The following is a 16,159-nucleotide window of genomic DNA, read 5'->3' on the forward strand; positions in this document are numbered from 1 at the left end:
TAGTGTTGTGAAGTTTCTGTATTTTCCATGCAACAGTTAATCACTAATTAATAATAAATTATGATCATTTGAGGAGGCATGTGATTATGTAGGACAATCATTAAAGGAATGGTATAACTTGTAAAGAATATACAACTTGCAAATTGCCAGTGTTCAATAATGAAGAATAAGTATTAAGCCAATTGAAACTAAGACAAGAAAGGAGAGGGGGGCGGGGGGGGGGATTGGGGCGCCTGGGTGGCACAATGGTTGGGCGTCTGCCTTCGGCTCAGGGCATGATCCGGGCGTTATGGGATCGAGCCCCACATCAGGCTCCTCCGCTATGAGCCTGCTTCTTCCTCTCCCACTCCCCCTGCTTGTGTTCCCTCTCTCTCTGGCTGTCTCTATCTCTGTCGAATAAATAAATAAAATCTTTAAAAAAAAAAAAAAAGAAAGGAGAGGGGGGAATGTAAAGTGGGTAAGACAATTAGCATTTAGTAAGATGATTGATTTAATTCTAAATATATCAGTAATTAAATTAAATATACATTGTTTAGCCACAATAATCAAAACAATGTAGGATCTGTATAAAGATAAATATATCAGTTAATGGAACAGATTAGAAAGTCCCAAAATAGACCTTCAGGTATTTGGTTTCCTCAGAGGCAATAGTGATAATTCAGGGGGCACATGGTGTGTGGTCAATGAGATATTTGTATGAAACTAAGAAAAACAAACTGCAACTCCTATCTCCTATCAATGTACAGATTTAATTCAAGATACATCATAGGCCTCAATGTTAGAGCTAACACTATTTAGCTTCTAAAAGAAAGCATATGAAAATAGTTTCATGACTATAGGTAGGCGAAGATTTCTTAGAAGAGACACAGAAAGTATGAGTAATCAAATTAAAGAATTGATGAATTGAATGCCATCAAAATGAAAAGCTTCTGCACTTCAAAAGATACCATAAAGAAAATGAAAAGGCGAGCTATGGACTAAGCACTAAGCCATGTGACAAGGATGATTAGCAATGGGGACTTCCCTTTAAAGTTGGTGGAATTTTAAAGTTGTTGCAAACACTTTGAAAAATTGTTTGACAGTATCTACTGATGCTAGAGATGGACCCAAACTTTCACTCCCACATCTATACTCCTTAGAAATGTGTGCACGTGTGCATCAAGAGGTCTGCAGGATTGTTCACTGCAGCATTATTTTCATTAGCAAAAGACTGAAAACCATTCAGATGTCCGTCAACAATAGAAGAGATAAATGTGGTACCTACTTATACAATAGGATACACTGCATAACACCAAGGAAGACTTAGCTGTGCTTAAATTAGCATGGATGACTTTCACAGACATACTGTCCCACGAAGGGGCCAGATACAGAAGAGCACACTGCGTGGTTCCATTAATGTGAAGTTTGCACACAGGCAAAGCACACCTATACACCTTAGTGATACTTATTTGGGTGGTAAAACTATAAAGAAGAGTAAGACAGAGATGAGCATAGAGATCAGGTTTGTTTGTGAGCGGAAAGGGTTGGTGAGTGAGTAGCGTGCTTTTTGGGATGCTAGCAGTGTTCTCTTTGTTTATTCTATGTGGCTCTATGTGGTTTCATCTTTTATATATTCATTGGCTGAACATTTGTTCTGGTTTTTTTTTCTTATGTGTCTTATTCACAAAAAAAATAGTTTAACAAGAGTTAATATGGCATAGATAAATGTTAATATCTTACATAATGAAGACATGTGACAAAAAAGTACGTTAAAAACATAATTTTTAAAATGTTTATGTGTGTGCATAGTCACGCACACGCACACGCACACTCACAGCAGACACAGAATAAAAACCCAGGAAGGTTATATGCCAGAATGCTAACAATGGGCATCTCTGCACTTTACACAGACTATATACTATTTCATAACTAGGAAACTCTTCATTAAATATTATTTAATTAACACTTGTAGAGGGTGTTGTCCTCTATAGAGAAGACTGGGTTATTTATACTTTGTTGTTCAGGGAAGAATTTAAATCTGCTTTGTATGCAGTAAATAGCATTTTGAGCAAAAGACATATATGCAGTCACATAGAGACACTTGAGGCAATGATGTGGTTATTAACAAAATATACCTTACTGCAGTGGGAATAATGGAAACGATCCAGCAATTTTTTAATCCTAGATTGTTTCTTGAAGTCAATAGTTCCTTTATCTTTCAACACAAAAAAGAAGAGCATTTTTATGTAGCTAGTTAAAGGAAAACTGTAATTTGTTTTTTGGGTTTTTTTTTTTTAAGGGAATATTGTCTAAAGCCACAGAATTTGCTCAAAACATCCGTGGCTTCAATTTCCTATTAAAAAAGCAACAGTGCCTACCTTGCAGGGGTGTCTGGAGTGTAATGTGATACCATATAAACGCTCAAGCAGGGGTATTAGTACACATGACATGTAGAACTGATTTCTGGGAACTGTTGGAAAGGCAGATTGGCACTGAGATGAAGAGTTTGGGTTTGGGAGTTGGACCAGGATTTTGATTCCCTGTTCCACAAATAAGCAGTTGTGTGTATTACTTAACTTCTCTTCCTTCATTTCCACATCTTTAAAATAAGGAAGATAATAGTACCTACCTCAGGGGATTGTTGTGGGGGTAAAACAAAGTGCCCAGTGTAGTTTCTAGGACAAAGTAAATATCCATATAAATTTTAGCTCTTGTAGAGCTGTTTTATTCGTGACTTCAGGTTACCAGCAAGATTAGTTAAGAGCCTGAGACAATTACTCTTTTTTCATATATGTAACACCTGTAGTCTTTCAAAAATTTTCTTTTTGATAATTGATTATTGCTAAGCTTAATGCTGCCATCTGTATACTAATTTATGGGAATATTTGCTATGATTGGTCATAGAATATGGTCTGCAACCTTGGTATAAAGTTGAAAGTTGGGAAGAGAGGAAATTGGGGCGTGGGTAGGTAGAATGCATAAATATTTCTCTATTTCTTGAATTTAACTATTTTTCTCCTTCTGTATGCTCCTCCCCTCACCCCCAGTATCAGAGTATCAGTAATCTCTCTCCAGATTCTTTCCATTTTTGCATTATATGTTCCTGAAAAAAAAAAAAGTGGTATTTTTTGTACCAAGTCTTGCTATCTTATTAAATTTCATTTTGATTTTAGAAGGGGAAAAAGGGTCTCCATTTGAAATTCGTGTGCAGGTGTATAGGAAGGTGCAATGAGGGGGGGCAGGTGTATTGCTGTCATAGAAGACCTTCCTTGACAAGTACTCTGAATCATTAACCACATACAGCCAGTGTTCCACTGCGTTCTTTCACAGACTTAGAGGATTGCGCCTCGTAACCATGAGGTCTTCAAGTCTCTTTCTTTGTAGGAATATCCTGCTTCATCTCCCTTTGAATTGTTTACTGCTTTCTGAGTCCCAGAAATAATATTTATTTTGCTCAAAGAATTTTGAGCTCAGTAAAGTGTAGACATTTAAGCTTCCCAGATTCTGTAGCAAAAGGAGCTTGGAAATTAAATAATGGTATTTACTTTTTTATGGTCTTTTTCAGAGGTTGGGTACTTGAGAAGAGGAAGAACATAAAATGTGTGGTATCTTATTCCTTAAGATTCCTTTTTTTTTTTTTTTCTATAAGTCTCCACCTGGGAACGTGAGGACTTCCCCCTTATATGAAAGTTGAATTGCAACTAGGACTGTGCTGAGTCCTGCAGTACTCATGAACCCCTCTGATGTTCATTTTCTCTAATATCCTTCAGGTCACTGAATATCTTAGCTGGACAGATCTGGGGACATGTTGAATTAAATATTGAATGGGGAGCTGGTATATCACCTTTTCATATATCGGGTTTGAAGAGTCCTGAATGCAATGTAAAGTGAGAGTAAATAGTACCCTGTAAGAATTTAAAATCTATATGGAAAAATCATATACACACCCCCCAATTTATGATCTCTGGGCACATCAATTTAGTGACACAGTGACAGGCAGAGGAACAACTTTAAGGAAGCCAAATACAGTAACTTCCAGCTAAGAAGAGAATTAGAAAGTACAAAAATGGACAGTCCTTTCCAGGTAGCACATTGCATACACGTGCCATCATGATGGAGTACCTTTTCTCCTCCTCCCTCTATCATGTCTCCTATTTCCAGGACACATAGAAACCGGAGTGGGTTTATTTCTTCTTTCTGAAGGTTAAGAAAAAAGGCATATATTATTACTCAGAAGAAGTATGGAACATGGTCAGTTCAGTTCGTGGTTGCTTGAGCAGCTCAACAATGTTCTCAAGGCCCCGGGCTCTTTCCCTCTTCTGTGCCACCATCCTCATTGTGTTGGCTCTGACCTCATGCTTGCTTCGCCACTGCTGCAGTATGACTGCTCCTGCTCCGTGTAGCCACTCACATGACTTGGGCAAGGTTTTGCATAGCCATTCTAGGGGTCCCCCAGCTTGCTCTTCTTTTTTCAGAAAGCTGCAGGATAAGGTGCTTAATCTGGGAGGGTAGCATGGTAAAAAAAGACAAAACTGATTTTTGAAGAGGTTTTAATAATGTATCTTGGTCATTTGTGCAAAATAAGTGACTCTTTTTTTTTTTTTAAGATTATTTATTTATTTGACAGAGAGAGCCAGTGAGAGAGGGAACACAAGCAGGGGGAGTGGGAGAGGAAGAAGCAGGCTCATAGCGGAGGAGCCTGATGTGGGGCTCGATCCCATAACGCCGGGATCACGCCCTGAGCCGAAGGCAGGCGCTTAACCGCTGTGCCACCCAGGCGCCCCTAAGTGACTCTGTTTTTGAACATGTAAATCTAAAACACATATACGCTAAGTGACACATCTAGGCTCCAAAGCCAGTGTAGTCTTGAAATATGTGAGGATTCAGAGTGTGATTTGCTTCACTAGATCCCTAAAAAATACATTGGTACTTGACAGTGTTCTAATTTTTGCTTTTTCGGTTGCACATACATGTTGAAAGTTTCCTCTAAGTTGGTTACTTAGTTTCTTCTTTTCTTTTCTTTTCTTTCTTTCTTTCTTTCTTTCTTTCTTTCTTTCTTTCTTTCTTTCTTTCTTCTTTTCTTTTCTTTTCTTTTCTTTCTTTTTTCTTTTCTTTCTTTCTTTCTTTCTTTCTTTTCTTTCTTCCTTCCTTCCTTCCTTCCTTCCTTCCTTCCTTTCTTTCTTTCTTTCTTTCTTTCTTTCTTTCTTTCTTTCTTTCTTTCTTTCATGATGGTATATTTCCCCCTACCCATGACCTCAGGACGGTATAGATGCACAGTGAGTACTGCCGACTGATTGACTGTGGTGTCCAAGATAGACTTTTCAGTTACTCATGTCCTTTTCTCCCCTCTTCTTTAGCTGAAAACCATATTCCTTGTGAACCTGGTGATTGTTGAATTTATACCAAAACTTCTGCACTCTTAGCCAATCAGATCCAACACTGGGAGGCTGCTGTGGGGGAAGGGCAAACGTGGTAAGCTCTTCAGAGCTGTACCCTTGAAGACTATGATTGCTCTAACCTCTACTTGCCTCCTTCCCTTTGGAATATCTTCTCAGGATTAACACTCCAGAGGAAAATAACAAATGATATACGCTGGAGTCAATGCCTTGGTTACACTAATACTTCCCTGCTCTTTACGGTGTGAGTCTTCTATAAGCTTAGCAGGCACAACCCAGCTTGGTTGACAAATAAACTGGCAGAGGACATTCAGCTCTCTACAGCTTTGTCTAGTCAACCAAACCCAAAGGATTTTGGACCCAGGTCTGGCAGTCTTTTTTACTATGCTAAGTATGTTATTTGCTCTCTTTATGTCTAGGCCAGTTTTTACCTCCTCCTGGAATCTCCTCTCTAACCCCATTGGCCGTTGGTTACTCCATAGGCTCTGTCCACAGTTGATGCTGAATTGACTTCTAAACAGTTTAAAGATAGCTTCCTGGCTAAACACATTATCTCATCCTCCGTTTTTACAGTACTCTCAACTGTTGACCAACTTCTCACTCTGAAACTGTTTATTCCTGAACTTATTTCTCCAGCTGTCTCTTACTCTCCCATTCTGGGCGTCCACAGTTACACTCTTGTTTTATTCACAGTTTTGTTTCCTCCTTATTAGTCATTGGTCCCCAACTTGCCCATTACAAGCACATTTATTTCCATCATATTTTCTGACCTTGGAGACTGACATTTTGTCTATCATTAAATGGCTGACCTAAATATATTTTGCTGTACAATGAGGAGGGGGTCTATTTACTGCACATAAATATTTCATGTATTGACTTATTCAGTATGGAAGGATCTGGGCTTAATTTTGCCATTTTTTTTTTCAGACGCTGGTTGTCAGAAACCCTACTGGGGTATCTGATTTCATATGAAGTTCAGGCAAGCCAGAAATAATAGGAAGATTTTATGTGTAAAATTAGCTCTTTCAAAGGTAGCTTCCATTTTTAAAGGGAAACTGAAAAAATTGGACTATAGTGAGTTTATAATTGTTTTAAAATTTTTATTCAATCTCAGTGCCTTTGAGTTATTAAAGCAATTCTTTAGTAATGATTGATTTTCCTTGCTAAACTTTTACAGTGTTTGTGGTTTTTTTTAACCTATTTTTTTGTAGTCTGATGAGAATGGAAAGGGTTTTGAAGCCAAATTGGTGATGGTGTGCAGATGACAACACAGTGGCAACGAGTAAAGAAATATGGTGTCTTGTTTTTATTTCACACTCTCCAAATTACCTGTGATGAGCTTAAGAGGTTTCATTCACGCATAGAAAAATTTTAATTATTCATAGTGCTTTGGTGCACCATAAAAGTCAAATTATTAACATTGTAATTTGTTCAGATAGCATTTGGTAGGAAAATATATCAGAAATAATTAATTGTTCTCAAGATATGATAAGGTAGAGATATCTACAGAGGGCAATCAAAAAGAGTAGCAGTAGGATATTGATTGCTTTTTAGAGAAAAAAAAAATTCCGTTCTATTTCTAAACGTTCACAGTTGTGAGAGGCACATTCCCACTTGGGAAGAGTGTTTTCCAGGTTGTTTCGCTGCCAGGTGTTTGACATTGTGTGGCGTCTTGGATGCATAAGGCTTCTGGCCATCTTTGGGAATGACATACTCCCAGGACCTCGGCTTTCTGCTGTGAAAGCCTCTCTTTTCAAAGCCCGCTAGTGTCAGTAGGAATGTTCCAGTGGTCTCGCGGTGCTACTTCTAGGGAAGACCAGAGTTTTCCCCCCTGACTCTGAGATAGCTGCAGAAGAGGATACCTGTCCGCTAACAAACTAAATTTAGAATGCTGCCAGTGAGTGAACCGCATGTTCTCCACTGGTTCTGGGATTTGACTCTTATCATTTATTAATGGAAATAAACCTTGCCTCCTCTTGGTCTGTTTTAACATAACTGCACGCTACAGACGTGATTTATAATCATTCTAAAGTTTAAAAAACGTCCAGATTGTGTGATCGTTTGCTCCAAGGCCATCCATATTTTTCCCTTTCCCTTTTTCTGTCTCCTTGACCTAGCAGCAGGAAGCCTTTGTTGGAGGTGTTCATCTGGAACAACTTTTCCACACTTGTTTTCATGTTCTGTTAGATTACAGGGCAGCAGGCCCACCTTTGAAGCTCCTTTCTCTTTTGTTTCTTTGCCGTGCACTCCAGTAATTAACTTTGTCCTTCTTTTATTTGTTCCAGTCAATCGCAGGCCACTCTGCTGAGCATCTTCTCCCAGGAGTACCAGGTTAGAAGTTTTCTCCTTTGTGAGGGTTGACAGGTGCCTAATTGAATGATGAATGTCCCTTTATTTCTTTGTAATTGAACTGCCAGCTCTCTGATTGGGTTGGAGGATGTTCTCCTTTCCACATCAAGCACCGCCTGCGTCTCAGTGGAGGCCTGCCAAGCCTACCCATCCATCTGTCTAATAACATCTAGCCTTTGCTTATTTGGTGGACCTGTAATAAATTATGCTAAACCATTATTATTCTGACAATAATAATTTCCCTGTGTTGCGTGGTTCCATGTGCTAAATGTTTGCTGACTTGCACTGTCAGTGCTGCTTTCCATTGCTGACAGAGATGATGATAAATGACCATTGCTGGAGTGGCAGAAGGCAAGAGAGGCAGAAAATGGAGTCATTTATCATGAGATGACAGGTGTCAGTCAAGTGGCAAGTCTCTATGGAATTACTTTTTGTAGTTTTCAAATAAGTTGTTTTTAAGCAATGTTCTTCCTGGTTAAAAATGGCAATTGGCTTGTAAAACTAGAGTGCAGAGGACTTAGATGGAATTGAATTGAGGGAAAATTAATACAAAGGTTGAAAGAGGGAACAAGTTTTTCTTTGCCCTCTGCAACCCTAAGCAAACTTATTTAGATTCAATTACTATGACCCTGTTGGCTTTTACATATATACTGTACCTTGAGGTGCAGGCTGAAGACGTCCTGGCCAGGCAGTAGAGGTTAGAATGCATAGATTCATAGAGTAGAAGGAAAAAAGACCTACCACCACCCAAATCCCCAAACTATTATCCGCCTTGCCCTGTGTGCTAGATATTGGGATGAGGAGATGTGTCATTCTGTTCTTGGACCTGATGCGTGACACGACATAAAGATCTTTTTTTGTTTTGTTTCAGAAACATATTAAAAGAACACATGCCAAACATCATACTTCAGAAGCGATCGAAAGTTATTATCAGAGGTATGACCTGCCTGCCCCACTAGAGGGTATCATAGTACCTATTAATTGTAATAATAATTATGAATAAATTAGGTTACTAAATTAATTGTCTATATAACATTCAGGGCATTGTGATATAAGTCTTACTTGAGACTTCAGGTATATTTTTTGATGATTTCTCAAATGGTTTGTTTAGAAAATATGGTGAGACTATCTTGATTGTGTGTATGCATCCTATGTGGGAAATCCTTACAGTATTATGAAATCTCAGTTGGCTACTTTAAACTTATTGTAAGTGCACATCTTGTATAGACGCATGTTAATACACACATGTATCTACATACATGTGTGGAAGTTCTCGAATCAAGTTTTATTTCTTTAGATCAACAAGATGAAAAATACGTTAGAAAATAAGATTGAATTTGGTTCACTTCTATTTTGCATCATAGGTATTGGGTTTGCCATTTTAGAGATGGAAAAAAAAAAGACATGTCAAGTAAGGACATACGGAGATAGGTAATAATAGACAACTGTCACATTTTAAATGGGGTTTTGTATTTTAAAAAGAAAATCTCGGTATTAAATCAACAACATAGTGTCCAGGGGATATTTTAATTTCAGCCTAATTTATTACAAATAGTTTTCAACCTCTGTTCTAAAACAGAATGTTTAAAGTAGCTCTTCTAAAAAAAATTCTCAAAATGTTATTGTCTTTGTAATATGACTGAATAATTTATAACTGTAAATGGTAATGGTTTGCATTAGCATTGTTGGTTGGTTTCTTAAATATTTCAAGGACATATTGGAAAGGAAAACTGTCTGAAATATGCTCTTAAATTATTACACCTAAGATTGACAGATCAACGTTTCTGTGGTGAGAGTGACACTGCCGATTTTAGATGAATGATTTTTATGCACGAATATTTTATGAATGAAATGAGTATCTAGAGTAAATATCGGTATTGTGTTTCTGTAAAGTCATTTTTTAAGAATTGAGAAGTGTTTATTGAAAAGAAACGTTACTGAAGTTAGCCTTTTAAAAAATTATACACTGTGCCATGTATAATAAGAGATGCGTTCAGTTTTCAGTAGTAACGTCTGTTAAAGATACACACACCACATAAGCACTCACACTTTTGTGTCTAGGAGAATTCCCCTCTAAACAAGTCTTTGTAGAATCTGAATTGATTTTTTCGAAAGTTATAGTTCTTCGGTGACATCAATATTTGAATGAAAGTTATAATGTAAATCAATCATGAAAAATGAAGAATGGCTCACAAAGTGCTATGAAGTCAACAATAGCGTTGGAATCCAGACCCTCCAAAGAAAGACTGAAAAACTACTTACCTGTCAAAAAGTACATTTTTGTTTGTAAAAATGATTGTCTTAGGCCATCATATAAAAGTTTGGTTCTATGTCCGGTCTTTAAAGCCTTGGTAACATAGGCAGTAGAAAATAGAGCCTTTCCTAGAAATTTGGAGATCTACTTAACGGGCTGTGGGACTGCCCCCTGACAGTCATTTTCATTGTTGTTTAAAGGCTATTTTAATTAGATGATTTCTAAGACCTCTCAGTGCTGCTTTTTAAAATTTAGTTTCATTTGAAAGTATATTTATTTACTGAGGTATGAACGTACTTTATTGGATTATTTGAGTAGGTCAAGCCAGAAATAAAATTCTTTCCTGTCAATACGGTTACTTAATGATGAACATTTGGGTGAGCAATAATGAGACTACAGAAATATATACACATATATTTATATATATTTATAAATTTATTTAAATGTGAGACTCTCAGTTGTTTTGAGGAGTCATAACATTTTGAAGCAAAAATGTGAAGTTAGGCTGTAATGGACAGACTAATAAGAAAGGAGTCTCACCAGTTTCTCCCTTGACCATTCTGCTCCCTGGCTTTCTGCCCTGCGCTCTGTGCTTGGAGATGGGCCACATTGTTACCTTTCACGTGGATTGACCACACAGCCTCTTGTGAACATGCTGGTTTAATGTCCTTGTATTCTCTAAGGTACATTGGCCATAAGAGAGTTTTGTTTTCCAGCTGATAATAATAAAGGCAAATTGTATTATATCAAAATATATGTAAGCAGTTTGACAATGTTAATACTTTTTAAAAATTCTTTTTCTTTTATAAACGTAATACTTGCATATTGTGGAAATTAAGCACACTTGTGATGGTATAGGAAGGAATGCATGTTCACCCGTAATTGTAGCAGCCACTGATAACCACTGTGGTATTTTTCATTCTAGTCTTTTGTTAATCCATTTTTATATAGATGAGGTCATACTATATATACTATTGTGAATCCTGAATTTTATACTTGGAAAAATGTGTATGACATCATATCACTTTGTAGAAAGCTTTTTGTAAACATTTTATTGATTGCATTATTTCATCGTATAGAAGTACCATAATTTACTGAATTATAACTCTGTTGAACATATATGTTTCCAATGTTGTAATATAAAAATAATACTATGATAAACATTTTGGTATGTAAGTATTTGCATTTTGGATTGGTTTTTTAAGATTTCTATATATATAATTACTGGTGCAAATAATGAGCATTTAAAAATTTTATTATATGTTGCCAAATTACTGTCTAGAAAGGTTATAATGGTTTCCCCCTAGCGCTGTCAGAGAATTCCTGTGTCTCTGCATTCTTGCTAGTGTTGAGATGATCGCAATTCAGAATTCAAAGTCTGTATTTATAAACCATATAGTCCACTGTGTGATTCCATCGTGGTTAACTGAAAGTTCAAAGTATCCAAATATCAGCTGAAAATGTTTTCTCAAGCTCTTGAATTATTGAGGACATTTCCTCACACTTCTTCATGTTGTGTATGTGCAGATACAGCTTGAGTGTTCATTTTGAAAACAACTCTATTCTTTCCCCCTGTAGTAATGGCATTTTATTTCCAAACAGGAAACATACGTGGTAAAATTTATTTAGGTCCATCCCGACTGTTGCAAGGGACATGTATGCACACGCACAGACACATTCACACGTGGTCAGATTTGCAAATCCCCATCAATAGCAAGGTTTGGAAATGTTGTCTCCCATCTTTTGCCTTCTTCCAACGCATACTGTTTGAGGGCCAGCTTTATTAGCTTTAGAGAATCAGATCAATTGAGTTTCATTCAGATGTTCACATGGAAAAAGGTTAGCTCAAATATGTTATTGATATTGCATGACAAAATTAGTTTCTGAAAATTTGAACCACTTTTTTGTTTAATTAGCACAATTTACTTTGCGCTTACTGTGTCCCATCTACCAAGCTAGGAATCAAGTATACAAATGTAAGTAAGACATGGTACCTGTCCTCAACTGCTCTGTTTTAGTGGGAAGACAACCCACTAAACATGGAGATGGGCTCCAGAAATTTTAAAGGTAGAATCAACAAACGTGGTATTCAGCTGTAAACTTAGAATAGAATTTTGGTAGGTTTTTGAAGTTCTACCATTATAATTATTGTGAAAATAATAAAGATCAAATAACCTTGCCTTTAATATTTTAAATCAGAGGTACCGTGGTGGCTTAGTCAGTTAAGCATATGCCTTCAGCTCAGGTCATGATCCAGGGTCCTGGGATCAGCCCCCCAGAAGGCTCCCTGCTCAGCGTGGAAGTCTGCTTCTCCCTCTGCCCCTCCCCCACCTGTGCTCACGAGCACGCACTCTCTCTCTCAAATAAATAAATAAAATCTTCAAAAAATATTTTAAATCAGTACATATTATTTTAATCTTAGATGCTAATAAATCTTTCACACTCAAAAAAACATAAAATGGACTTTCCATGAAGATCTTTTAAGGATGGTTTCACCCACAAGGTAAACATTTCTTAGTCCTCCTGTGGCAAAGCTGAGGATGACACATAGCTTCTGTGCAAAGTAGCTTTAATTTACAAATAGGTATTAGGAAGATGGCACAGGTCACCTTAATGTAGTATCCATAATCACATCCTTAGAGCTGTTATAATTCAGATCTTTGCTAAGGGTCTGTTGGATGTAGGGTCAGCATTCATTTGGGTAGGCCTCTCCCAAAGAGCTTCCAAGTCCGATTGGAGAGAAACAAACTATTGTAAATATATGGAAAGTCTACACTGCAGGTTTGCACAAGATGTTTTGAGGATGCAGAGAAGGGTAGCATTAGGAATTTCTGATCATGTCCTCACTGAATATTTTCTGTAATTCGTATGCTCCTTTGATTGCATTTCTAAAATTTGAATAAAACTAATCTGTCCCTTGGTATAGAAGACAAAGTTCCCAAAAAGGAAAACTTAACAACTTCAAATTAATTTTCACTTAATTTCTTTTCCCCAGCACTTCTGAAGTGTTACAGAATATAGTTAGGAAACAAATTGGAGAATAAATATATTCAGAATCAGGTCTACCCTTTTCAACATTTGAAGGCCCCTCAGTCGACCTTGGGAGATGGGGTTCCGTGTCAGAGCTTCACTGTTCACCAGCTAAGAGAGCCCAGATGGGTTTCATCAGTACCCTGGGGTTTTGTTTCTTGGCAACTAGGCAGCTTTTAACAAGCTCATAATTAGGAATTTCCACTGTATTAAGTACGAACATGTTTCTATATAGATATAGTGGGTTATTGTTTGACTATCTCCTGTTCTTTAAACTTAGTAGAGGTGCTCCATTGGTTAATGGTTAATGCAACATTTACGTGAAACCATGGAGTTTTGAGCCCCAACGACAGTTCTCTGGCATAGGCAGTGGTCTGAGGTCTAGCTACTCTTTTTCATTATTTCCAGTTAGCTCTCAAAACTCTTCTCTGGTCACACTAGAGCCTTTCCTGGTCCTCACACACCCCGGGCACATTCCTGACATTTGTGCTTACTGTTCTTTTGCTGGGAATGGTCTTCCTCCCATGGCTCACCATTTGCCTTCTTATGGGCCTCGACCCACGTGTCACTGCCTTAGAGATGGCTTCCCGACCAACCCGTCTGAGCTTCCATTTTACCGTAGAGTGTATCATGATATTATGTATGTATTTCTGTTTTTATTGTCTCTCCACTGCAATATCATCTCTGTGATGGCAGGAATCATGGAAGATCTGTTCGGGGCTTCTCCTTCAGAACCTGGAATAGGTCCAGTGCAAGTTAGCACTCAGAAATGTTTGTGGGATAAGTGAATGTTGAGTAGAAAGTTGTGAAGATATCCTAATACAGTATAGGCTTAACTAATCTGACCTGGAGTCTGAACCCTTTACAAATGTGCATGTTTGGTGGCTTTGAACACAGGATTAGTTAGTCAAACTTGACCAAATGGATTGGTTGTTTCCGGAGCAGCCCTGTCAGTGCAATGGAAATGTTGTGAGTTGATGTGAGGTTCTGAGCTAAGCTGGTTCCCAGGGGCCTTTCTCTAAACCACACTTGCCTTTTTTTTTTTTTCTTTTCTTCTGAGAGTGCTTATTTCTCAATTAGATTCCTAAACGGTTTTTTCAAGGAGGTCCCTAATATACAGAAAATGAACTTATTATAATTACTTTGAAGGTGTAATGATCCTGAGACTTCCTACCTTGACTAATTTACATTTTTCCACTTTGTTCATAGGAAAAATCATACATTTTTGTAATCATGTTTGTGAAATAATATAATTTAATATCTGCTTGTGGTAGTTATATGGAAGACCTCATCTGTTGACTTTGATTTTTACTATGAAACAAATATTGTTAATTTACTCGCTCAAACAGCATGCTCTATAGAAAACATCCATATTGAATGTCTTTTCTTGATCAGTATGGCTTTTAAAAGTTATGATATCAGTCATTTATTAAAGAAAAAAAATATATATGTATGATGCAATCACCTATTATAAGCCAAAAGTTGTTTTAGGCATAATAAATTGAATAAAATACAATTCCTCTACCCTCATCAGGCTTTCAACCTTGCATTGGGAAATGGGTTTGAGGTGGACAAGTAAGTAGGCATATAAAATATGCTGCTGTGTTAAGTGATGGAGATATTCACAAGGTGCTTATCAGTTGCACCTTGGGACACCTAACTTACCCCTGGCTTGTGTTGGATTGAAGAAAGTCATATGTAAGCTGAATCACGAGTTCTCCAGGTAAAGGTTGGAGTGCAGAACAGTGATTACAGATGAGACTGGCCGAGGACAATAGGTGGGAACCAGATTATGAAGAAATTTATAAGAGGTATTAAGTGGTTATATTTGAGCCTTGAGATTTAATGTGGGACTGTGAAATGTTTTGAGGAGAATGGCACATTCAAATTTTTGCTTTAAAAAAATCACTTTGGCTTCCATGTCTGGAATGGATCTGGGGAGGGGTTTTTTTTTGTTGCTTTTTTATAGCTGGATTAGGGAATGAGGAAGGATGGAGGTTATGATAGAAATCCAGGGCAGATAAGATGATGGCTTGTGTTGCCTGACAAGGTGTGCTGACCCACCGATGACAAGTCTGCTCCATTTGTTTCTTAATAAGGTGTCAACCAGTGGATGCTTTTTTTCAAACCCGAAGAGTAAACTTATTTCCTTTGCATAAGGTGGTTGTGGTGTAGATGAAGCCTGGTGATAGGGCTAGTTCTTTTCAAAATCACTTCCATCTTCCCGGAAGGGAAGGGAGCCCGTTGTGCTCATACCTCACTCCCCTAACTTCAGTTAGTAAGTTGCCAGTGGTTTTGAGGTAAGTTGTTCTTGTTTTCCTTTTCCCTTGCTTTCCTATGACAGTAGCATACTTTAACTAGAGTTGAGCGTGGCATTTGCCCAGGAGAAATGTGTACTCACAGGGGATGCTGACAAGTCTATGCTGGCCTTTTCTTGTCACTGCATTACCACTTGGCTTTGTCTGTCTAGGTACCTGAATGGAGTGGGGAGAAATGGAGCGGCCCCAGTGCTCCTGGAGCTGGCCAATGAGGTAATGTTATTGTTATTATTTTATTTAAACCTGCATAAAACCTAAGGGGCCTCTCTAGAGTAGCTTTGCTTAGAATTATAATTAACCTTAAAGAAAGAGGTTTTGAGGTGCATTAGACATTTAAATTGCTCCCTGGTCTCTTTGTAGTTTTAATAATTGGACAAAGAACTTCATATATTAATAAATCAGTTAACATAATTAGTCTGCTTCTTTTAAGGCAAATGTATAAACAGCTTCTTGGTTTCTTATTTTGTGGGAAATTTCAACCAAACAACTCAGGACATGCTCCTCTTTGGATGTGTTGTCTTAATTTAGTGTGAGAAATACCCATGTTAAGTAAAGAGACGTATGCCAAGAAACCTATGCTATTATAAAAATGAAGAGAGAAATCGTATACTTAAAAATGTAATGTTTACTTGATATATTTTTTTGTTAGCAAACTTTTATTATGATAAAAGATACTTGCCTTTTAGAAAAGTCTGTCTATATGAAGAAGCATACTGCTCTTAGTAACACCAAGTATTAAGTGATTTATTGAACTTATTTGTTAACTCTGATCTGCTTCTGTTTGGGGAAACAAATAATAGTCTTGCATTTAAAAAAGGAAACCCTAAAGAGTT

The 16,159-nt window shown here is 37.4% G+C and overlaps 1 protein-coding gene across 4 annotated transcripts in view; it reads left to right on the forward strand.

Annotated features, from left to right (window-relative positions):
- Window positions 1–16,159, forward strand: part of CDIN1 (CDAN1 interacting nuclease 1) — a 206,556-nt gene that overhangs the window by 42,800 nt on the left and 147,597 nt on the right. For 3 of the 4 annotated variants that reach the window (XM_026480060.4, XM_057306196.1, XM_057306197.1), the window contains exons 2-4: window positions 7,661–7,706; window positions 8,596–8,660; window positions 15,479–15,539. In XM_026480060.4, the coding sequence (XP_026335845.1) occupies window positions 7,661–7,706; window positions 8,596–8,660; window positions 15,479–15,539 (172 nt within the window). The remainder of the gene's footprint in view (window positions 1–7,660; window positions 7,707–8,595; window positions 8,661–15,478; window positions 15,540–16,159) is intronic. The other variant, XM_048218745.2, reaches the window with a different exon arrangement.

Source organism: Ursus arctos, unplaced genomic scaffold (assembly GCF_023065955.2).
Source record: "Ursus arctos isolate Adak ecotype North America unplaced genomic scaffold, UrsArc2.0 scaffold_36, whole genome shotgun sequence".
Classification (NCBI taxonomy): domain Eukaryota; kingdom Metazoa; phylum Chordata; class Mammalia; order Carnivora; family Ursidae; genus Ursus; species Ursus arctos.